Here is a 22659-nt window from a genome sequence, read left to right as displayed (position 1 = left end):
GGGGATCGGGGATCCACTTGGCCCTGTCCGCGGTCGTGGGCTCTGTTGGTTACTTTGCTGGTTGCTTGCTTTATTGTGCGTACCATAATTCAAGAGTCTAGGTTTGTCAAAGCAGATACGTTTTGTACTAAATGCTATTGTGCTATTGTGATGTTGGGCATCAGGTCGGACTAGACCTACTGTCTGAAGAGAGAGTCGAAGCTGTATACTGTAAGTTGAAGCTGTAGATGTTGCGCCTGGCGGAACAGTTAAGTTAGTTGGATGAGTCAATATCGAATCTAGATCTTGTATCAAGTCTCCTTGTGAATACATTCTGTAAAATCAATTTTTCGGCCTTTCAGTCAGGCGCAAAGCTCATATTACACGGTGGGTTTTTAAGCCTGTGCGTAGTGCTGGTAACATATAGCCATTGATTAAGTAGCTACCTTATCAATTCCTCGATGGTCTAACGGTCATGATTTCCGCTTGTCAATCCTCAACAGGAACAAGCGCGGGAGACCTGGGTTCGACTCCCAGTCGGGGAGATTTCTTTTTGCGTCATGCTTTTTACCACACACGCATCATGATGATCTATGCTATCGTCTCTCGCCACGTGCGGCATATGTTCAACTCGTATATTAACCAATGTCCAGCAATTGCAGTCCTTTACGCGATTCAAGACAGCATAAAAAGCCTTGCTATCGTAGAGTGGCTGTTTGACCCAGATCTTCATGCAATCCGCTCTAACTGTAAGTCTGTCTTCAATCACGCCATTTATAGCCCCACACTTTCGGTATTGAACTCCAGGACTATGCAATTGAAGGTCACAGAAGGTAGTCTAACTCAATAGACTCAAGTAAACAGCTCACTCCTTTGGTGGGGTTCTCGTACCACAATTATGTAACATCCGGCCGGGACTGACCAGTACCTGCCTTAGTGAGTCACGGGCGAGGGGCACGTCATTAAATTTCATCTTATCCTCCCCACGATCCAACCCCAACTTTTCCAACAACACCCCCAATCCACACAATTGCAGCCATCATGAAGAGAGAAGACATCACCTACATGGGCGCCGGCCCGGCCGCCCTCCCGACCGACGTCCTCACCACTGCCGCTGAGGCTTTGTTGAACTACCAAGACACTGGCTTGTGAGGGGCTCCGATCCCGGCGATCTTATCGCCAATCCGTGCAACCATTTTTTCTGACAGCTCAATTCTATAGGGGTGTCGCAGAGCACAGCCATCGCAGCGAGCTGGCCTCGAATATCCTGAACACCGCTAAGGCCGACCTCGCCAACTTCCTCGACATCCCTTCCTCCTACGAGATCCTGTTCATGCAAGGTATTTCCGAAACTCATCCGTCATTGCGGCTACGGCTCGGTCGTCTGACTCGTCCATTGCAGGTGGTGGCTCCGGCCAATTCGGCGCAGTCGTCTATAATCTCGTGTCTGTTTGGGTCGAGAAGCAAAGACAGAAGATCGTGAAGGAACACCCCGAGATCAGCGACGAGGATGCGCTGAAGGAGGTTCTCAAGAAGGTCGAATCGGAGTTGCGGTTGGACTATCTTGTGACTGGATCGTGAGTGTCCCAAAGGACCGAGTACAACGCTCTTGGACTAATTGGCCGCGCAGGTGGTCATTGAAGGCCAGCCAAGAAGCTTCCCGTCTCCTTGGGCCCGAGTACGTCAACGTTGTCAGTGACTCGAGAACGATCAACGATGGCAAGTTCGGTAAGATCGCGGACGAGTCCACCTGGTCGTTGAGCCCCAAGGCTGCTATGGTATACATGTGCGACAATGAGGTAGGCACCCGGTGCTCCGACCGTGGTCGAAGCCCTGCTGATGTGCATGCCCTGTAGACCGTCGACGGTGTCGAGTTCCCTAGCTTCCCCAAGGTGCTGGAGCCCAAGGGAACGGACAACGACCCCATTGTCATCGGTGATTTCTCGTCGAACATCCTCTCCAGACGTATTCCTGTTGAGGTAAGGATGGCCCGAGATGTCGTTTTAGCATGCGCTAACTCGTAGCAGAACTACTCGGTCATCTTCTTCGGAGCGTAAGGACAGATCCATACCATCTGCTCAATTATGGCACTAACCCCCAAAAGTCAGAAGAACCTTGGTACTCCTGGAGTTACTGGAGTGATCATCAAGAAGGATCTCCTGCCCCCCGTCTCTCCTCCCGCCTCTCCCGCTATCCTGCGCAAGCTCGGTCTGCCCATTGCGCCCACCATCCTCGACTACTCTGTCATCGCCAAGAACAACAGTCTCTACAACACTCTGCCCATCTTCGAGTATGCAACTTGAAATCTTGTCAATTGTGCGTGGCTAATGCCATCTAGTGTCTACATTGCCGGCCAGGTGTTGAAGAAGCTGCTTGCCGAGTTCCCCAACAAGGTTGATGGACAGCAGGCCGTTGCCGAAAAGAAGGCGAACCTTATCTACCAGACTCTTGACGCATACCCTGATGTCTACCGGGTTGTCCCAGACAAGAGTGTCCGCTCGCGGATGAATGTCTGCTTCCGTGTGACCAAGGTATGTCTATCGCAGGTACGAAGCTGCACGCGAAATACACTAACCCGAGCAGGGTGGCAACGTCGACGAGTCGGAGAAGGCTTTCTTGAAGGGCGCCGTTGAGCGCGGCGTTACTGGTCTCAAGGGCCACAGAAGCGTCGGAGGTAAGTTCAACTGCCGGTTGCTTAGCTCATGATGGTGGCTAACGAGGTGTCTAGGTATCCGCGCCTCCAACTACAACGCCATTCCCGAATCCGGCGTCGAGAAGCTTGTTGCCTACTTGAAGGAGTTCGCTGCCTAAGGGTGGTTGAGAGATCAAAAGTCATATCTGCACATAAATGGCCATCGTATTTTGACGAGGCCAGGCGTTTCGAGGCTAAAAGGATAAAAGGCTATATACAGAGATCGAGAATGTATTCCCGAGCTCCTACAATGGCTGACTCACCAATCAACTATCTTGTTTCTCTCGCGAAATGGACTGCGCTGTACCAAATCTCGTAATATCCGAATTCAAGGAACAATGGAAGTAGCTATATTGTCCAATCTATATCATGAGGATTGGCGAATAAACCACGGACGAGACTCGGCCCTGTGAAACTGTTTAAATAGGCGGTGGCAGAAACTCCACTGCTACCGACGACGCCGTGGCAGGCAGAACGGCTGCGGGTTTCAGATGAACAACGGGCGAAACTCGGCCTGCGGAACTGGTCAAAAAAGGCGGTGGCAGAAAAAGAGCCTCAAAGGCTGACCGCCCTGAGCGGCAGAAGTAGGCGATTTTCAAGCCTAACAGCTGGCCAAAACGGAAGGGCGAAACTGTTCTTTTGCTCACCGCCTTCTCGCGTCGGCCTCGCTCTCGCGCACCGGTGACAAAGCAGGCAGAAAATACGAGCGTAGCTTGCCTGAGGCAAAAATGATTAGTGAACAATTGGGGCCGAGGCGGAAATCCACGAATCCCCATCTCCCTCCCAACAAGACAACTTCGTTTCCTGCATAGCCAAGAATTATGCGTGCATTAGCACAGGCTTTGGGGCGTCGAGATTATATTACCCAACGGTTGACAATCTGACCGCGCCGATAATCGCCCCGTTGGGTGGCATCCTTCTTGCTGACGATGCTGATGAATCCTCACGTGTGGCAACCGGCTGATAGCATACAAGCTTGAGTGACCGTCTCTATAACAGCTCATCTGCGACGTTCCTATTTTTTGAAAGAGTAGCATTCGGTCGGTCACCTAAGACATAAATACCCCACCTATGATGCTATGGCGCATCTGAATTATGCCGCAACACAAGAAGGTGCAACGGAGACCGACGCCACTCTAGTGCCCTGGGAGACTATCCATGATCAATTCTTTGGTTCTACTCACCCTGCGTCGGATGCCATGGCGTCACCACAGATCACCTCGCTGCTCTCAGCTTGTTCCTACCCTGTGCCCGAGTCCGCTGATTCGCTACATGAAGACCCTACCCAGCCAACCTTATTCGGTGGCATCACGTCCGACCATGTGTTTGAGATCGATAGTACTTCAAGCACAGTCGACAGTCAGCAGACGCATGCAGATCATGTTGTAGCAGAACGTCCCAAGCGCCAACGCGCCGAGGCGGAGAAGCCTACATCGGGGGGAAATACGACTGCCAAACGAGGTCGGCCTCGAAAGGTGCTCGATGAATCCCTTGCTGAAGATCCTGAAGAGGTATGTCTTTGTTATCATTATCGCCTGACCCGACACGCAGCTGCTTAAATGTTGTTCAGAGGCGACGGCGGCAGATTCGCCTTGCGCAGCGCGCCTATCGCTCGCGGAAGGAAGCGAACATGTCTTCCCTCAAGAGTCGCATCGGAGAGTTAGAGTCCGTAGTCGAGCAGATGAGCTCGGCTGTACTGTCGCTCAGCGACCAGCTCGTTCAGTCTGGTGTTCTAGAGTCGAACCCTCACCTGGCGGAGCATCTCCACCATACTGTGCAGACGTGTCTTAATCTGGCGAAAGATGCCAACAAGGACGGAGCAGACTCGACAGCCCTGGTGCCTTCGTCGGCATCCTCGAGAACCAGTTCCGCCCCGGCCTCTGCTCCCGAGGATGGGTTCCAATTCTCTGTGCCTATAGACTTCGGGAAGACCTACCCTCCTGTTCTACCCATCTTCCAATCTGAAAAGCAGGTAACGCCATTCAGACCGGCTCTGAGGCCTCCTCCCCGGCAGCTGGTGCTCCCGGATATCCAGGAGATGGAACTGTCTGTATTCATGAGCCGATTGCACATGTCGTGCATCTATCACGGCTGTCTTGCCTTGTGCGATGACAACATCAGCACAGAGCGCATAATGAGACACTTCTGCTTGCCGCTTACCATTGTGGATCGGAAGACCCTGACGGGGCTGTTCTACGCCGCGCTTAACACGAAGGACGGAAAGAAACGCTACGAAGACTGGAAGGACATCCCTTTCTTCAGCCTAGGCGGAGCAGGCACCCATTACCCCTGGACTGCCGCCAAGGCTGGATTGGCGAGTTACCTACATCGGCCTGGTGTTCGATGGGTGGTTCTGCCGGAGCCTCTGCTAGAGTTCCCACCGCATTTACAGAAAGTGCTCGCTGGCGATTGGTTTGACATGGGTGACTTGGAGGGATATCTTCGTGAACAAGGCGTTCGCCTGTTCGGACATGCGCCGCCAGAAGTTGAAAAGGATTCTCACCAGCCTGCTCCTGCGGTGAATGCGAAGCGGCTGATCAAAAGTATGGCTTGCCGAATATTGTGTTGAGTTTATTTGCTAAAATATTGTAGTTTTGTCGGGGTGTGGTATTTGTCTTGGATGGACACCCGGCTTCCGCCGTCGCGATGTGGAAAAGGCTCTCAGAGAGTGTATCGGGGGCTGAGGTATGGACTGAGGTGTACTAACTTGGAAGTGAAGGCAGGCGAATGCCCTCGTTTCGAACAGCAGAACGGCTTCACATTCCCCATGTATGTGACTTGCGTGACACAGGACGGCAAACCGGCTCATTTTCTATAATATGGCCTATTCTCGGCACGCCTGCCCGAAATCGGACCTGTCCTGCGAAGGTGATCGACCACTTGGTAAAGATAGCCTTGCATTGACTCATGCTCTACCAAGATCATAACAGCGTGCAGTCATAAGCAGAACGTCGAGAACAAGTGAAATTCAGATGTCTGAGATAGAATGAGCACTTGTCTCGAAGCCACATCCGGCGATTGACTTCACCCAGGAACTTCCTTCCGGAGGTTGGAAATCGTCGCGTGGCTCTGACCCTGACACGCGAATGACATGTCGCCGCCGCCATGCTTCGGTTCTGTTCGAACCAGATCTCTATAGAATGTCCTAGAATGATGTCCGTGGCAATTCTACGATGGTGGATGCAATAGGTCGGATTTTACCATTTTAGCGAGGGTCTACGGAGTGTCTGGCAACCAGTCAATCCTGCGGATCCCAGGGTCTACCATGGAGGCTTTCCCAATTTGTGGTCAAACCTACCGAAGCCCTCCAACAGGCCCCATTCTTGGTCCGGACATGACCGAATGGATAGGTCAGGCATGACCGAGTCATGCAGGTTGCTAGGGACCTCAATGGCGATTCCCTTCCCACAAAGTGTACATTTAGAGCGAGAAAAGTCCCTAGAATGGCCAATTCTGCCCACCGCACGAGCCAGGGGTTCTCTTGGCTGCGCTGTACCTGAAAACGAGCAGTCAAGCCATGACTCTTCCCCTGTCTTAGCCACCAAAGTCAACCGTAGCGACTAGCGAGGGGGATACGAGAATCTGAGACTAGCGCGGATCAGGGTTCAATCTGGAAGACTCCCGGGGTAATTTAGCGAGCACGGAGATTTTCAACCTGCATGTCAGATTTTGGGTCTCTGTCAAAGATAGGATTATCATGTGTCATGCGAGATGTGGAAGCAGAGCCAAGAGAATATGACAGGCGTCGTCAGTGTTGCGCGGAGGGGGAAGCCTTCCCCATAACTGGACGTGGCACAGACTTGTCTTTGTCCCGCCCGCAGAGAGAAGATTCGTAAGTGTCAGGTGGAAGCCTCTGTGGTCGGTTGAAATACTCGTAATCACTCAATTGTTCGACATGGCCGACGTCTAGCCGTTACGGCTCTTTGGGCCGAGGGACCCATAAGCACCACAGGACCACATGTCCAGGACCGTAAGGCCGTCTCCATCGGAATTGCTTGGCTTTATCTCGGCCCATGGACAAGATCCTAGTATTCCGTAGCTCAGGGGGAAAGCTCGGGTCAAAAATAGTAGACTTTTTTGCTTGCTGGGGACGGAGATTAGGTTCAGGGACACTGGGATAGTGACCCTGGTCGGGAGGACAAGAATTGAAATGTTGGAGACTCGAGTGGGAAACTGGAATAACCTTATGACTCGCAGTTAAGAACGATTACATGGGATAGATGAGTATGGGAAATCTACATGAGGTGATCGTCGACTGGAGGGAGATGGGAGGGGGCGGTCAGCCACGCGTCGGCGCGGTTGAGCCACAGCAGAGCGGGAGAATCGCCCCAGCCACAGGGGTCGCTCTCTCAAGGCACCAAGGCACCACTTGAATCGAGCCGCGGATGCGCGTGTTGACATTCTTCCTTTCGCAACAACCTCAGTTACTGGAATGGCATCTCCAGTCTCCCTCCCTCCTTTCTTTATCGATTGACCATCCATTCATTCATTCAGTGCAGATGATTGCTGAAGGAAACTCAATTCTCATACACGGTTCGAGTTTTCTTTGATGCTATTCTTGTCGTTTTTCGCTCCTCCACTTGGTCTCAAAGAAACAACGGCGTCGTCCGTGTTGCTCCACCCTCTCCGTGTCTAGAGCTCTGGACTCAACCCCGACGCGGGAATGGAGCATAGTCTATCTACGTACTCCATAGTCGAACCTGAGAATCCCCGCCCGCCATTAAGATTTGGTCCTCGCACGATGCCTTCTGCCTCGGACTGGTGCCCCGGATCGGCAATTCTGCCCGCGGCGCTGCTGGACCGGTCGAGAATGTGAACGGGCTGATGGTTGCCCCAGCACACCCGTCGTTTATCTCCCTCCCTCTTCTGCAGCAAGCACAGCAACAACACGGCTTGATGGCGATCGGTCGAAGATACAATCAATAGATCAACTATCCTGGTCCATTCTACATATCGCCTTTGTCCATTCTGCATGCAATACTTGACTAGCTAGCGGCGCAATCGCACCCAAGACAGTCTCCTGTTTCATCTTCCCCCTCGGGCAGTCTCGTCGCGTTTCAGGTGTCCACCACCACGTCTCTGTTCTGTTGTTCGATCCACCCGACATGCCGAGCCCAAGAATGGAGGAAAACTAAACTCACGCATCTCCGCTTGCTGATTCGTTCCGTGCCTGGGAAGCCCGCTAACGCGGCACGAACCACCCTTTCTCCCTCTCTCCAATGGCCGTGTTGCCTTGACGCTCGGTGAATGGGCCCAGCCGACAATGACTAGCCGTTTCGCTATGGCCGGCGACAACCATGCTGGTCCGCAGCCACTCAACATTGAAGCTCTGGCTAGGCAGGGTGTCTGTCGGGGCTCGCCCGGGTGAAAGTGTGTCATGGTTCTATTTGGGATTTTACGGTTCTATTATATTATTGACTGACCTGCCCCCAGCCGTGAGTCGGGTTTCGCATACTTCCTTTTCTGTCGGTTCGATGTACATTCCCTACCTTTCTTCTCTCTCCCTTTCCAATTGTTCATAATTCCTATACATTCTTTTGATTCCTTTCGCTGCAGATTGATCTCTGCGCCTCGATCTCTCGTTCGGTCGTTCTCAATCCACGTCATCGGCCTTGAAGGCTGTTGTCTGTCTATCATTCCTTACCACCCTTACTGACGCCAGTCGTTGCGGGAAAGCCTCTTCCGCGATCTCATCTTCTACCTTTCCTCAGGGCCTCCTTTTTCTAACATTTGCATCGTCCTCGCTCGCTTGACCTCAATAGTGACGATGCCTTCTTCATTCAAGCTTCTGAGTGTGAGCTCACTCGCTCTTATCTCGCCTGCCCTTGCCACCAGCTACAACCTCGTTCAAACCTGGCAAGGCGAGGGTTTCCTCGAATACTTCGACTTCTACACCGGCGCCGACCCCACGAATGGTTTTGTCACCTACACTAACCAAAGCTATGCGGAGAGTTCCGGACTGGTCAAGGTCAACAACAATGGCTCCTTCTATATGGGTGTTGACCACACAACAAAGCTAAGCACTACCGGACCCGGTCGTGAGTCGGTCCGCATCGAGAGCAAGAAGTACTATGACCACGGTCTTTTCATCATCGATCTTGCACACATGCCCGGTAGCGTATGCGGTACCTGGCCTGCCTTCTGGTCGACCGGTGCCAATTGGCCAGCCGATGGTGAGATTGATATCATCGAGGCTGTCAACTTGAACACGGCTAGCGAGATTGTCCTTCACACTAGTGGCACCTGTGATGTCTCCGCCCAAAGTGATATGACCGGTACCTTGACCGCCACTCACTGTGGTGAGGATGCTGGAACCACGGGTTGTGTCGTCCAGAGCTCGGAGGGCTCTTCAGGCACCCCGTTTAACGAGCAAGGTGGTGGTGTGTATGCTATGGAGTGGCAGGAGGACTATATCAAGTTCTGGTACTTTGCTCGTGACTCCATCCCCACGTCCATCACTGCTGGCACCCCCGATATCTCCGCCTTCGGCACTCCCATGGGCCACCTGCAGGGATCTTGCAACTTCGCCGAACATTTCAAGTCCCAGAAGTTCATCTTCGACACTACCTTCTGTGGTGATTGGGCCGGGGGTGTCTTCCTCTCGTCTGGCTGCCCTATCAGCGACAAGACCAGTGCTACCAAGAGCTGTGTTGCGTATGTTGCTGAGAACCCGTCTGCTTTTGAGGAATCTTTCTGGGAAATCAACTACATCAAGATCTTCCAGACTGGTGGCTCGACTGCCTCTGCCTCTGCCTCTGCTTCTGCCGCTACCGGCAGTGCCACTTCTGTTGCTCAGTCTGTCTCTACTGCCGGCGAGACCGAGTCTGTCGCCTCTGCTGCCGCTTCGACTTCGGTTGCTACTGCTGCTACCAACGCTGCTGCTACCACTGCTTCTGCCAACTTTGCTGCCGCCGATGCCGCTACCACTACTGCTGTTTCTTCCAATGGTGCTGCTACCAACGGCGCCGCCACATCTGCTGCCACTACCATTGCTCCCGCTGCCGCTGCCGAGACCGCCTCTGCCGAGTCCGAATCCACTTCGCAGGTCGCCACTGTCGGTGTCATCTCTGTTGCTGGTGAAGCCTCGGGCTCCACGTCCAAGTCCACTCGCTATGTGACCGTCACTGCTACTGCCACTGTCTGCTCTGCTGAGAGGACTGGTGCTACTGGCCTTACCGGTGGCAGCGCTTCCTCCGGGTCCAACGCTAGCGGGGCTGGTTCTTCTCCTGCTGCCTCCTCAACCACTGTCAGCGGTGCTAGCGCCCAGGCCAACGGGTCTGGTACTGGCTCTGGCTCTGGCTCGACCGATTCGACCGGCTCCACTGTTTCAACGGGCGCTACTGGCTCTACTGGCTCTACTGGTTCCACCGGCTCTACTGGCTCGACTGGATCTACTGGCTCTACTGGCTCGACTGGATCTACTGGCTCTACCGGCTCGACAGGCTCTACTGGATCTACTGGCTCGACCGACTCGACTGGATCTACTGGCTCTACTGGTTCAACCGGCTCTACTGGCTCTACTGGTGCTACTGGCTCTACAGGCTCTACAGGCTCTACAGGCTCTACCGGCTCTACCGGCTCTACTACCGGCTCCTCCAGTGGCGCCTCTTCATCTGAAGAGTCTCGCACTGGCTCTTCCGACAACACCCCTTCCACTGGTGGCTCGTCCACCCAGTCTAGCACCGGCTCGTCTCCCTCTTCTTCGACCGTCAGCGGTGCTAGTGCAGAGTCCAATGGTAACCAGGGCGCTTCTACTGGCTCCTCCGGCAGCACTGGCAGCACAGGAAGCACTTCCAACGACTCCACTGGCTCAACCGGCTCCACTGGTAGCTCTTCTGGAAACACCTTCGCTGGCACTTCCTCCACCGGCAGCTCTTCCGAGTCTAGTACTGGTTCTACCGGTTCGACTGGCTCCGGTTCTACTGGCTCCGGTTCGACTGGCTCCTCTGGCTCGACCGGCTCCTCTGGCAGCTCTACTGAGTCCAGCACTGGTTCTACTACTACTGACTCCAGCGGCTCTACTGGTTCCAACGGCTCCGGCTCTACTGGCTCTACTGCTGGCGCAAGTGCTGAGGTCAACGGCAGCTCGGGTAGCTCCGCTGGTTCCACTGCCTCTGGAGCAAGTGCTGAGGCCAACGGCAGCTCCAGCAGCTCTGTTTCTGGATCTGGCTCAGTCTCAGCATCAAGCGGTGCCAGCGCTGAAGCTAACGCTAGCTCTAATAACTCAGCATCTGCGGCTGCATCTGCCAATGGCTCTACTGTGAGCGGTGCCAGCGCCGAAGCCAACGGTCAAGATAGCTCTGCTTCCTCCAGCGGAAGCCACGGTTCCGGCTCTGGCGTTATCCCGTCCGGTGCCGATGCCATCGGCTTCGGCCCCTCCAGCTCTGCTGTGCCTTCGTTCTCCGTCGCCCCCTCCTCTAGCAGACTCGCCGCCCCTGGCGTTCCCACGAGTGCTCCTACCTCGTCTAGCAGCACCTCTGGAACCTCCAGCTCGGGCTCCAGCTCGGGATCTGGCTCCAGCTCCAGCTCCAGCTCATCGTCTGCCACTACTCCTGCCGCCGCCCTCTTTACTGGTGGTGCTAGCAAGTTGTCCCTCGGTGCGTCCGGCATTGCTGGCGCGCTCGCCATGATGTTGCTGGTTTAGAGCTTTTGACATAATTGTTTTGAAAATGTTTTTGTTGCAATATATCCCATGGAAGATCTCTTCCCTTCATCGTGGATTCATGTATTATAACTTCGTCCCCATGTTGATGCCGGCGTGGTGTCTGCCTGGATGTCACAACACTGCTGGCTTCAAATTTGTTACTTGTCCGATCTAGATAGATTAAATAGTTGAATCAAGTGAGTCTGAAAGGCTGTTCACGAATCGTGCAGAACTGTAGTGTAGACATGAGGCTTCAGAGAAGCGCATTATAGAAACATGCAAACCCTCCCGAGTCAGTCCAGCCAGAACACGAAAGTATTAGCCTGTCGTATCAGCAACTTGTTAGCTAGGCAATCAAACGACCAGCCTGGCTCACCCGCAGTCCACTTTCACACCACCACAACGCCATCGAACGATGTACTCAGAGACTCCAGCCTCGACATGAGAGCCAGGGGCCATTCCAGTGCTTGTCCACACCGTATCCCCGACTCTGCTTCCCAACCAAGCTGGAAGCACAACGAACCGAGAAGGCGCCATCCAAAACAATAGCCACTGTAACCAGTCCAATTTACTCCATGAACCCAACCTCCACATCTCCTAATGGTTCTCTCGGTGACTCTCGGTGCTAAGATAGCCCCCTCCCCCCTCCGGATCTGAACGCCGTGAAACACCGAGTAGTCGGTTGTAGTTGATTGTGTTCCAGTCCGCAACCCCATGACCACCACCACCACCACCACCACCGCCCCCGCCACCCCCTTGCGGTAAACCAATATGACAGCTCCGACTGACAATCTTTTCTCCACCCGTTCGGTGTTCAAACTCCAATAAAGTATGCTAATACGATGTCAATTGTGCATACCAAAGGTTAGGGCCCGGAGACTAGCGATGTTCATGTGGATTGGATTTATATGCAATTGCCGGGGTGGGGTTGCATGTTGTGTTGTGGGGTGAGCTTGTTCTGGCTGCTACCAGGTTGTGTATGTGTGGTTGGTGCGTGCGTGGCGGAAATGAAAGATCCCGATCTTGACCGCCGCGGGAGGAGTTTAGTTGGAGAAGGGGGTTGCGTTACGAGGTTGTGGGCATGCAAGGGGTGGAAGGTGTATGGGGTGAGGTCTGGGGTTTTTTGGAAGGAAGAGTTGGAATTGAGTTTTGTTGCTGTCTGGACGGTGTGAGTGCGGTGGGCAGTCAATTGAGTCTGTGCTGCGCTGCTGCTGTCACACCCCAGACTCAGTAAGGAGGTTTCTCAGGATTCAAGGCAACTTCGTGTCTGCCGGAGGTTCCGGTGTTTGTGTTTAGATTGTGTTTTGGTGTGCAGTCAGTCAGTCAGTCAGTCAGTCAGTGGTGGAAACAGAGTTTCTAATTTAGTTGATTGGACCTGTCAAAAAAACCCTAACCCACGCAACGCCAGATGTCAACCGAACGCCTCCGTCTCCCTCATACCTGTACCTGTACCTGTACATGTACCTGTATCCTCCCGATCTATCCATCTATCGATCTATCTATCCACTTCCCTACCTAGATACCAGTAGAACCAGGTACGCACAGACACCACCCTATCCAGTTGAAACACCGAACCCAAACACTGCCTCTGCACAACCCCCACCCCCAAACCCAACGGCAGTAGAATCACTGCCGCACAACCGCCTCAATCACCGACTCCATCCCGGGATTCGTATTCCAAATCCCCGTCACCTCCAGCCCGGCCGCCCCCAGCAGCTCCCGCCACTGGCGCTCCGAGCGCTCCACGCCCGCCCCGATGCTCATCATCTGGATATCGAGGGAAGCCTGAAGCAGCGGCACATTTGTATCTGGAAGAACCATATCGACGATCAGCACCCGCGAGTGCGCGGGGTCCATGGCGGCGACGGTGTTCTGTAGGATGCGGTGGCAGGTGGCGTCGGGCCAGTCATGGAAGATGGCGCGGAAGTAGTAGGCTCGTGCGGCTGCAGTGCCACTGTCAGTATACTTGGCCGGTGATGCAGCTTACGCTTACAGGAGTCGAGGAAGGGTTGCGATGCGTAAGGGGGCAGGCAACCCTATACACCACAGCCACAACCCACCCCGCCCCGACCCAACCATACCCAGAGAAAAGAAAAGGAAAAGAGGAGGGGGGCATACCTTTAACAACCTGCTCCTCCAAAAAACTATACCCCATGGCCTCCACCCCGTGCCCGACCTCCCAATTCACCACCTTGGGTAAATCCTGCAGCACCCGCCGCCCCGGGAGGTCGGGGAACCGGGCCTGGAACGCCCGTAAATCGTGCCCTTGGTTGCCGCCGACATCGACGATCAACACCGCCTCGGGGTCGTCGTGCAGTGCCGGTAGCGACGGGTCGGTGAGCCGCGGAACCGGGTAGATGTCGAACCACTCGGGCTTGCCCGCGCGCCGACTCGCCATGTACGAGTTGAAGCGCTGCTGGCGCGGCTGGTGCTGCGCCAGCCACTCGAACTGGCTGGCGCCGACGGCCCATTTCATCGGCGCGTGGGCGTATTCCTTGGGCGTGGTGTAGGCGTGCGTCGCGAAGTAGGTGGGGAGGGTGCTGAGGGTGGGGAGGGTGAGGTCGTAGCTTGTCGGTTGTTAGCTTTCTTCTTTGGGCTGCTTGCGTGCTTTGAGTTGGGGTTGGGTCGGTTTGGGTCGGTCTGATGGCCGTTTCTCAGGCATTGCATCGATGAAGGAAAACGTACATGCATGGCACCCCGTCCCGACCAATGGGCTGCACCAGCGCGGCGGTCTTCTCGTTGGCGGCGTAGTGCTCGGCCGTTAGGGTGCTGCACAGCCCTAACGAGGCCATGACGCGCATGAGCCGGACTTATTGGCTTCGGTCAGTAAGGGCATTTTGCACTAGTTTTTTTTGAAGGGAAAAGGTCCTCAGGGTCACGGACCGATCAACGCCCGCTCCGCCCCGGTCTTCTCGGCCAGCGCGGTCGCGGACAGGCCTGCTGGGCGGTGGTCCATGAGCAGGGGGAACAGGTTCATGTCCATCACGGTGCGGAGGGCGGCGTTCTGCGGCGGCTTTTTTAGGTAGCTGTTAGTTAGTGATGAACGCGGATGGTAGCTGCCAGATGTGAACGGCCCACCTGGTAGATTAACCGCAGCAGCGTCTCGGTCGGGCTCTCAATCGCCAGGCGCAGTTGGTCCACCAGTCCCAGGAGCTGGAAGTGGGATTTGGCCGTCCGCTCGGGGCTCTCTTCTTGCTGCACGGCTTGCTTGATTTGTTCGAGCAGCGGAAGGAAGGATTCTGGTGCGGTGGGCGTGGGTGTACTGTTGGCGCTGCTGCTGCTGCTCCTGCCATCACAGAGGGAAATCGGGGCCATGGTGCCGGACCAGTCCTGGCAAAGCAAAGTCAAGAAAAGCAAGTGGAAGTGAGGGCGTATGCTTCATGCACAGTCAGGACAAGAATTGCAGTATTGCAGCTCGACAAGGTTTATAGAATGTCTAGAGCGCGTCTAGGGCAGAAGTCGACAGAAGAAAAAAAAACAAAGTCTAACAAAGTCTAAGAGTACAGTTGCTTTTGCTTTTGCAGCGATGGAAGAAATCAGGCTTGGGTGAACAGCGGTGTGAATCATCTGGCATGGTCCTAGGGTTTTTATACTGCTAGACCCTGCACTGGGTTTGATCCTGGGATGCGGGCTGAGGCGTGCAGCTATCCGTGCAAGACTGGTCGGTAGGGGTACTCTATCAGTAGAGGGTATAGGGTTTCCAATAATTTGCTGATGACAGGACTAGACCCCGCGAGGGGGCGAAGGATTCGGAGATTTAATTTAGTTTTGGGGGTGGTGTGTTTTTTTTTTTTTTTTTGGATTTTCTTTTTGGCTTGAGAAAAAATGAATACGAAACGGGAGAGCAGGCGGATTACGTTGGACACAGTTACACGTTTGATGCACTTCCGGTGGTGGTGATGCTGCACGACAGGGATTATCTTGGTAGGAGTGGAATGGGTGCACGTTGAAACTGGTTTTGGTCTGCGATGAATGTTGGGCGGATTGACAAACTGGGTTCAATGGTGGTGTTCACAATGATGTACTATACTCGGTATCTTCAATCTATTCTGCACGCTAGGTATACTTGCGCGCCAGCGGAGTGAGATTACATCAATGGGGGCGAGCAACCAGCCAGACACAGCTGACTGAGAAAGGATCCGACCGTGATGCATTCCCGGATCACCTCCAATAGGGCCCCATCGGGCGTTATCAATGCCCATCCCACCCTCGGAGAGAAGCTTCCAATCGTCTTCCTTCCCGGGGTCGCCAGCGCCACACAGCGCCACAGCCTCCAGACGGTGTCCGTCATTCTGCACCGGGATAGTATCACATTCGCACGATCGGAGTCCTGACATCTACTCTGTACGCTGCGCAGTGAAATCTACAGATCGAGCAAGTCGTCATCCTCGCTTATCTCCTCCAGGTGTGTCTCGTCACTCCCCTCGTCGCAGACATACCGTAAAGCATCACCTTGAAGTCATGTAGAACCACCGCCCTGAACGCCTCCCCTCCCTCACGCGGGGAGAATGCATGCACGAGCCTGGTTTCCACTATTCACACGAGGTCATCCACGGACCCCTTCTGATCATGCGAGATACGACCCAAGTTCATCCCGGGATCCTGGATAGGACGGTCTGTTGGGAGCTGGTTTAGCCGCCGCGACGGGTCCCTTCCTTCGTATGGAGCCCGTCCCCATCTCCATGGATCAACCTTTGCGAGCAGCGAATGGGCTGGATCAGTTGGGTGGAGGGGAGACGCTCAGAGCGTCGCGATCGCAGTCACCTGGAAAGTCAATCGAGTCGAGTCGAACGAGCGAACGAGCGAGCGAGCAAGCTGCGAGCAACAACCAGATCGAGTGATCGTCAACACCTCCATGATTCGTTCTCAGCACGTTCCCCTTGATTCAGGATTTCTTCGAGGCACTCCTCCGTAGCGGTACTCCGTTCTTTTGGACATGTGCTCACTTGGTGATCTTGAGGGCAGACGATCAACCGAGGCAGGCGATAAACCCGGATAGATGCTGCCGAATCATAGAATTTTGTTTTTTCCTTGGATCATTTCTAGGCCTCACCACCAGCCTCAATTCGTGGCTTTTTGTCGATTCCCGAAAACCCAGCGGAAGCGTACCTGAAAGGACTTTTTTTTTTTTTCTGAACAGTCCAGAAATGAACAAAGGACGGTCCAAAAGTCCCAGGCATGGACTTTCAGTCAGATGATTGAGATGCTGAAGCCGGGATGGGCCACCACCCTGGTCTGTGGGACCGAGGGATTGCTGCCAGGACTGATTGATCATCCCTGTGTAACAGAAAAGCAAAGAGAAAAAAAAATTCTTCAGTGGAGGAAAATGGAGGGGACTGACGACACGAGATCATCTAATTGCCAGAGAATGATTGGGCGATTGGATAGCTCATGCATCGAAAGACGCAATATTGCTGCTTGTTGCTTTTTCCGGGCGTGGCGGGTCGAAATTACCCCTACCTCCCTCAGCGAATCAGGGTGCGTTCAGACAGCCTGGAAAAGAGGAATCAACGACCAATAAAAGAATGGGTGAGGCCTGGTCGTCTGGAAGGAAAAGAAAGCAAACCGTTGAGAGAAGTGATGAGTATCAAACTTGACAAGGCGATGTTTTGATGGAAGAGGCCAGTGAATAAGGGCGGGTTGGGCCCATTGTTTGAGGACAATAATGGCGGGAAGGGAACGGGAAGAAGGCCTTCCCCGAGCCTTTCCGGAAGATCTCCAGGCTCGATGGGGTTGTATAGTAGAGGGGAGTTGCTGAGAGCGAATCAGGTCGCACGGCTCTATTAACCTCCTTCAGGTTGTCTTAGCCTGTGGATAGATCATCGATCATTTGTACGAGTACGGTACCTCATATGGAGTAAGTTCCTAGTCGCCGTGTCTCCACCCGAACTCAGCTGCTCTACTCCGTACTTTGCCGGAGAATCTACGGAGGGAATTGGCCCATTGAGCCATCTCCAGTACACACGGTGGACGAAGCAGAGAGTCCAAGTTTGGATCGAGATGATCTGTCACTTTGCAACACCCATACTAACAAAATGGAGTCAAAGTACTCCGCGGGACCGTACAAAGTGAGGCGGAGAATTTGTCATTCCTTCAGCTCGCCAAAAGTACGGAGTACGGAGTACCCTGCTGCAGAAAGGACTTAGTCACCAACCACCACCCCGACAGACACTCAGACACTCAGACAGGCGCCTTTGCTGCAGAATTCCCTATCTGCACGCGCAGTTCGTGCCTTTCGCTAACTTGCGTGAACTATTCTTTTCTTCCCCTCTCCCCCCCTGCCCAAGTCCGGTAGTGTCGCCGAGAACCGTGGACCTCTTCCAGTCAAATGGAGGTTCTTCAGCTCGGTCGGGGAACTCTTCGCCACACGGCCACTCCGCCAGCTCCACCAAAACAGTGGACCATTGTGGTCTGAATTTCTATTCAAGGAAAAACCCAAAGCTAAAAATGAAGCTTGGGTGCAAGGTTGATTTCAGCGACGGAGACACCAGTCATTCATTCTTGTTGCAGTATGGCTTTGCCGCGACAGTGGGCCTGTGTCTCCTCTCACATCCCGCTGCCTGCCACAGCACCGCGATTCATCTTCCATTGGCAGACATCTGTCATTTCCCCCAAATCTGCCCCCCTTGGGCTGAACCATGTTTTCCCACTGTGCTGAGACACATTGTGGACAGAGACAAGAATAATACTCCGTAATAAGCATCATAATCTTAGGCACCAAATGGGCAAAAACCAGATTGATCGTCGATCGACCCGCGGCACTTTTGGAATGGCTGATGCTGCGAAGGGGGGGGGAACCAGGTTCCTGGAGCCGACAACCCGGGTGACTGGGGCATCATCCTGGTCACATCCTGGGCGCATCCTGGCCACTTCCCTCTTTCTAGACGCTGGTTGACGACGGTCGAGAAAGAAAAAAAGTGGACGGCATCATGCAGTATCACGCAACTACTTCATCATCACTGGCGATCGCCTGGCAACCCGCTCGTGCAGTCGCCGCTGCAGTGTGACCATCCATTCATCACTCACTCACCCATCCAGTAGTCGGATACCTGCCCTGACCGACGGGAACTGCTGGGAGGATGGAAGTACGCTAGCAGACTAAGTGAATAGGGTCAATGAACAGACGCGACTCGTCCCGATCGTGCTTAATGGGGCTGGGCCCGATCTGGGCCCGTGCGATGGGTTAGAGTTAGGGCTTGAGCTTCTCTGCTGCTCCGTCACTATGCCCCCCTCTTCTCCTCTCCTCTCCTCGTCATCTGCCCCCGACCCACGTCATGCTCACCAGCAAGGGTAAAAGAAAGAAAATCAAATCACAAAAAAAAAAAAAAAAAAAAAGGTAAAATACGAAAGAAAAAAAAGTTCCAAGACCGCCAGTCCTGATTTAGACTGGATACCAATTTCACCGCTTCAGATCTATGATGCCACGGGATTATAGGGGTCGGTTTCATAGCCGGCTTGCCACTGGTATAGTTGCCGGGACTAACCTGAAGGATGTGTGAATTCCCCAATCGGGGTATCAAAGTGGCCCCGCTGAGTGGCAGTACGGAGATGGGGGTGCATTTCTCTTACACAGCGCATTCACCGTCCTGAGGTCTCCTCAGGTTTAAAAGACTCGAGTCGCGCCCGATGATACCTCTTCGAAATCATTCTGACCCACTACATCACCTTGATCCTTCACCATGGGCATCCCTCACCATGAAGGGACCTCCCACGAGAGGCCCAAGCCCTCGTCGCCAGAACAGTTGATCGCCCGCTTCGGTCGTCTTCATCTGCTGGATGACTTGATCCGTTTACGGGCAGCGGACCCCATCCAGCATCCTATCCTTGCCTACCCCAAACCCTCCCAAGACGACACGGTGGAGTACGAGTACTTCTCCGGCTTGGACCTGGACTGCATGGTCGATCAAGCCGTGTGCACCTTGATGGACTATGGCTTCAAGCCGGTAAGTCACCACTATTATCCAGTAGGGCCAAGCTGACCGAACAACAGCCCCGTCAGGATGGAGCCATCGTCGCGCTGTTCACGCTCTCCGACCTGAACATGGTCGTCACATTCTTCGCCCTGAGCCGACTAGGCTACACGGTCATGATGCTGTCGCCGCGTCTATCGGCGTCCGCCTGCGTGGCCCTGCTCGACATGGTCGGCTGCGACACCATCCTGTACGGCCAGACGCCCAACATCCGCACCACGATGGGGGAGATCCTGCGTCTGAAGCTGGTGGCCTGCCGCCCCATCGTGCAACGGCCGTCGCTGGACGAGGATGTCGAGGAACCGGCCATGTTGGTGCTCCGCCGCAGCCGCAGCCCGGAGACGCAAATCCACAAGATCGCCCTGATCCTGCATTCCTCCGGCTCCACCGGCAACCCCAAACCCCTGTACCTCAGCCACAAGGCCCTGATGACCCATCCCATGCGTGGCCCCGGCTACACCTCCTTCAACTCCCTGCCGTGGTTCCATCTCCACGGGCTCTCCACCGCCCTCCAGGCCATGTACATGCGCCGCACCGCGTACATGTGGGATGCCTCGCTGCCTCTGACGGCCAGCACGGCGGTCGCTGCCCTGGAGGCCGCCCGTCCGGAGTCTGTGCAGGGCGTGCCCTACCTCCTCCAGCTCTTGGTCGACAGTCCTCGGGGCTTGCAGGTCCTGCGCCGCTGCGACTCGGTCACATACGGAGGAGCGCCCTGTCCGGATGAGCTGGGCGATCGGCTGGTCGCAGAGGGGGTGAAATTTGGCGGGTCTTTTGGACTGTGAGTTGTCTGTCCAGACGGATGTTTGTTTGTTGTCGCTGATGGTCAATGTACAGAACGGAAGCCGGACTCGTGGCCGAGTCGATCTCCCGCCCCGCCGACGATCCCTACTGGAACTACATGAAGTTCTTCGACAACATCCGCCCCTTCATCTGGATGAAGCCCATTGGCGATGATCTGTACGAAGTGGTCTATCTCCAAGGACATCCCGCCCTGACAGCCTCGAACTCCGACGATCCGCCTGGTTCGTATCACTCGCGCGACGTCTTCACGCCGCACCCTACCATCCCCGATCGGTGGAAGTACGTCTCGCGGATCGACGATCGGATCACGCTGGTGAACGGGGAGAAGGTCCTCCCCCTTCCGATCGAGGGCCGCATCAAGCAGAATCCCCTGGTCGACGAGGCCGTGGTGGTGGGCGTGAGCCAGTCGGTGCCGGGGCTGCTCGTCTTCCGGGCGGACGGCTCGCACCGCTACTCGGACGCCGAGTATCTGGACCTCGTGTGGCCCACGGTGGAAGACGCCAACGCGCACGCGGAGCAGTTCTCGCAGATCTCCCGCGACATGGTCGTGGTGCTGGCCGCCGACCGCGTCGTGCCCCGCACCGACAAGGGATCGATGATCCGCGCCCAGGTGTATGCGCGATACGCCGATGTGATCGAGGCCATGTACACCCGCATGGAGCAGGACGCGCACGGCACGCTGCAGCTGGACCTGCAGGCCACGGAGGAGCATCTGCTGCGTCTCTGCCGCGAGGAGCTAGCCATGTCCCACCTCGACCTCGAGACCGACTTCTTTGCCGACGGCATGGACAGCCTCAAGGCCATCCACCTGCGCCGGCTGATCCTGCGCGACTTCCGCCTCCCGAGCAGCCGCAGCATCAGTCATAACATCGTGTTCGAGACCGGCAGCATCGCCCGTCTGGCGGAGTGCATTTCCGCGGCGCAGAGCGGGCACGCCGAGGAGGGTGGGGCCGCGGACGAGGACGAGCTGGCCTTGATGCCGGGGCTGATTGAGAAGTACTCGTCGGGATTCCCGGTGCATACCCCTCGTCCGGACGAGGTGGCCAACACCCGGAGCGTTGTAAGTACCTTACCCATTCCCACAAACAGCCTTACTCCCAGTGTCTAACCGACCCTCCCAGCTGCTCACCGGTCCAACGGGCTCCATCGGCGCGCACACGCTCTACAAACTCGTCAACGACGACAGCGTCTCGCGCATCTACTGCCTGACGCGACGCACCAACGCGAAAGCCTCGATCCTGGACTCCCTCGCCCAGAAACACCTAGCCATCCCCGCCTTCCGCACGCAGAAGATCGTCGCCCTCACCAGCGCCCTGGACCAGCCGCACCTTGGCCTCGACGCCAGCGTCTACAACGAGATGCTCCGCTCCGTCTCGCTGATCATCCACACCGCATGGCCGGTCAACTTCAACCTCCCGCTCAGCGCCTTCGAACTCCACATCCGCGGCCTGCACAACCTCCTCCACTTCTCGTTACAGGTTGCCCTCCCCTCCCCGGCAGTACTACTATACTGCAGCTCGATCTCCACGGCCCTAGGCTCCGCGCAGCCCACGGTCCCCGAATCGCCCATCGCCGATCTATCCAGTGCCCTCGAGATGGGCTACGGGCGGTCGAAGCTGATCGGCGAGCGCATCGTCAGCGCGGCCCGACGCACGGCCGCCGCCCGCGCGTTCTCGCTCCGCATCGGCCAGGTCTCCGGCCACTCGAAGCGCGGGCTGTGGAACGACGACGAGGCCCTGCCGCTGATGCTCCGCTCCGCGCGGACGCTGGGCTGTTTGCCGCGGCTGGACGGGGTGCAGTGCGCGTGGCTGCCGGTCGATAAGCTCGTCGCGGCCGTGCTGGAGATCGCGCGTGTCTGCTCGCATACGCCGCCGTCGTCGCGGCGGGGCTCTTTCTCGTCGGAGACTGGGTCCGATGCCGGGAGTGTGGATGGCGAGATGGATGATTCCGTGTACAACCTGACGAATCCGCATCGGTTCGAGTGGGAACAGTTGTTGGCTGGGTTGAGGAAGTGCGGGTTCGATGGGTTCCGGACGGTGGGGTTTGGGGAGTGGTTGGCGCGGTTGCGGGAGAGTGAGGCGCGTGGCGAGGAGGGGGTCAACCCTGCGGTCAAGTTGGTGGCGCATTATGAGGCGATGTATGCGGATGGGAGGAAGGAGCCCGGGTTCTGTACGGACCGGGCGGAGCGGGATAGTGTGACGTTGCGGAATGGGAGGTTGCGGATCGTCGAGGATGGGATTCTGGGGCGCTATGTGAGGGATTGGATGGGGAGGTGGCCCAGGCCTTAGGGGGTGGAGTGTGGTGTTGGTTCTTCGATGTTTATATTTTGGTTTGTGGTGTACAGATTTTGGGTGGGTCGGTGGGTTTGTTTTGTTTCTGTTGTGGATAGAGAGATACCAAGTGGATGCTATTCATTCTGTTAATAGGATCAAGTTGAACTGTCACTTGAATCATTGAGGAAAGACTGAAGATTTAAACCAGCATACTACTCCGTAGCTGACTTCTCATTCCTGGAGTGTACAGTGAAGATATCGGCTAAGCGCAACCGGAGTAAATCCGATCCGATGCTCTCT

The 22659-nt window shown here is 55.3% G+C and overlaps 5 protein-coding genes and 1 non-coding gene across 6 annotated transcripts; 5 read left to right on the top strand and 1 right to left on the bottom strand.

Annotated features, from left to right (window-relative positions):
- Positions 1 to 434: 434 nt before the first annotated feature.
- Positions 435 to 524, top strand: BO86DRAFT_t102. Its single transcript has one exon. It is a non-coding gene; the product is annotated as a tRNA-Asp (tRNA).
- Positions 525 to 926: 402 nt separating this feature from the next.
- Positions 927 to 2956, top strand: BO86DRAFT_455253 (O-phospho-L-serine:2-oxoglutarate transaminase). Its single transcript, XM_025677099.1, has 10 exons — positions 927 to 1127; positions 1201 to 1319; positions 1382 to 1556; positions 1610 to 1778; positions 1836 to 1958; positions 2007 to 2032; positions 2084 to 2269; positions 2318 to 2510; positions 2563 to 2653; positions 2708 to 2956. Exons 1-10 carry the CDS (start codon positions 1021 to 1023, stop codon positions 2788 to 2790), a joined length of 1272 nt encoding a protein of 423 aa, XP_025529109.1. The 5' UTR covers positions 927 to 1020; the 3' UTR covers positions 2791 to 2956.
- A 643-nt stretch (positions 2957 to 3599) lies between these two features.
- Positions 3600 to 5391, top strand: BO86DRAFT_53740 (bZIP transcription factor). Its single transcript, XM_025677457.1, has 3 exons — positions 3600 to 4182; positions 4242 to 5214; positions 5264 to 5391. The coding sequence occupies exons 1-3, from the start codon at positions 3751 to 3753 to the stop codon at positions 5353 to 5355; spliced, it is 1497 nt and encodes a 498-aa protein (XP_025529108.1). The 5' UTR covers positions 3600 to 3750; the 3' UTR covers positions 5356 to 5391.
- Positions 5392 to 8438: 3047 nt separating this feature from the next.
- On the top strand, positions 8439 to 9395 carry eng2 (putative GPI anchored endo-1,3(4)-beta-glucanase; the record flags this gene model as incomplete). Its single annotated transcript, XM_025667834.1, has 1 exon — positions 8439 to 9395. A coding segment is annotated over one exon (957 nt), but the record flags the coding sequence as incomplete, so codon positions are not given.
- Positions 9396 to 12941: 3546 nt separating this feature from the next.
- BO86DRAFT_427034 (S-adenosyl-L-methionine-dependent methyltransferase) lies at positions 12942 to 14814 on the bottom strand (the record flags this gene model as incomplete). Its single annotated transcript, XM_025675546.1, has 5 exons — positions 14394 to 14814; positions 14199 to 14328; positions 14001 to 14124; positions 13434 to 13882; positions 12942 to 13258 (listed from the first exon to the last, which is right to left on the bottom strand). The coding sequence occupies exons 1-5, from the start codon at positions 14628 to 14630 to the stop codon at positions 12942 to 12944; spliced, it is 1257 nt and encodes a 418-aa protein (XP_025529106.1). The 5' UTR covers positions 14631 to 14814.
- A 3888-nt stretch (positions 14815 to 18702) lies between these two features.
- On the top strand, positions 18703 to 22423 carry BO86DRAFT_359395 (putative NRPS-like enzyme). Its single transcript, XM_025669778.1, has 4 exons — positions 18703 to 19258; positions 19306 to 20063; positions 20120 to 21146; positions 21208 to 22423. Exons 1-4 carry the CDS (start codon positions 18995 to 18997, stop codon positions 22372 to 22374), a joined length of 3216 nt encoding a protein of 1071 aa, XP_025529105.1. The 5' UTR covers positions 18703 to 18994; the 3' UTR covers positions 22375 to 22423.
- Positions 22424 to 22659: the final 236 nt, after the last annotated feature.

Source organism: Aspergillus japonicus, assembly GCF_003184785.1.
Source record: "Aspergillus japonicus CBS 114.51 unplaced genomic scaffold BO86scaffold_15, whole genome shotgun sequence".
Taxonomy (NCBI): Eukaryota; Fungi; Ascomycota; class Eurotiomycetes; order Eurotiales; family Aspergillaceae; genus Aspergillus; species Aspergillus japonicus.
This window is presented reverse-complemented; position numbering and strand designations above follow the sequence as displayed.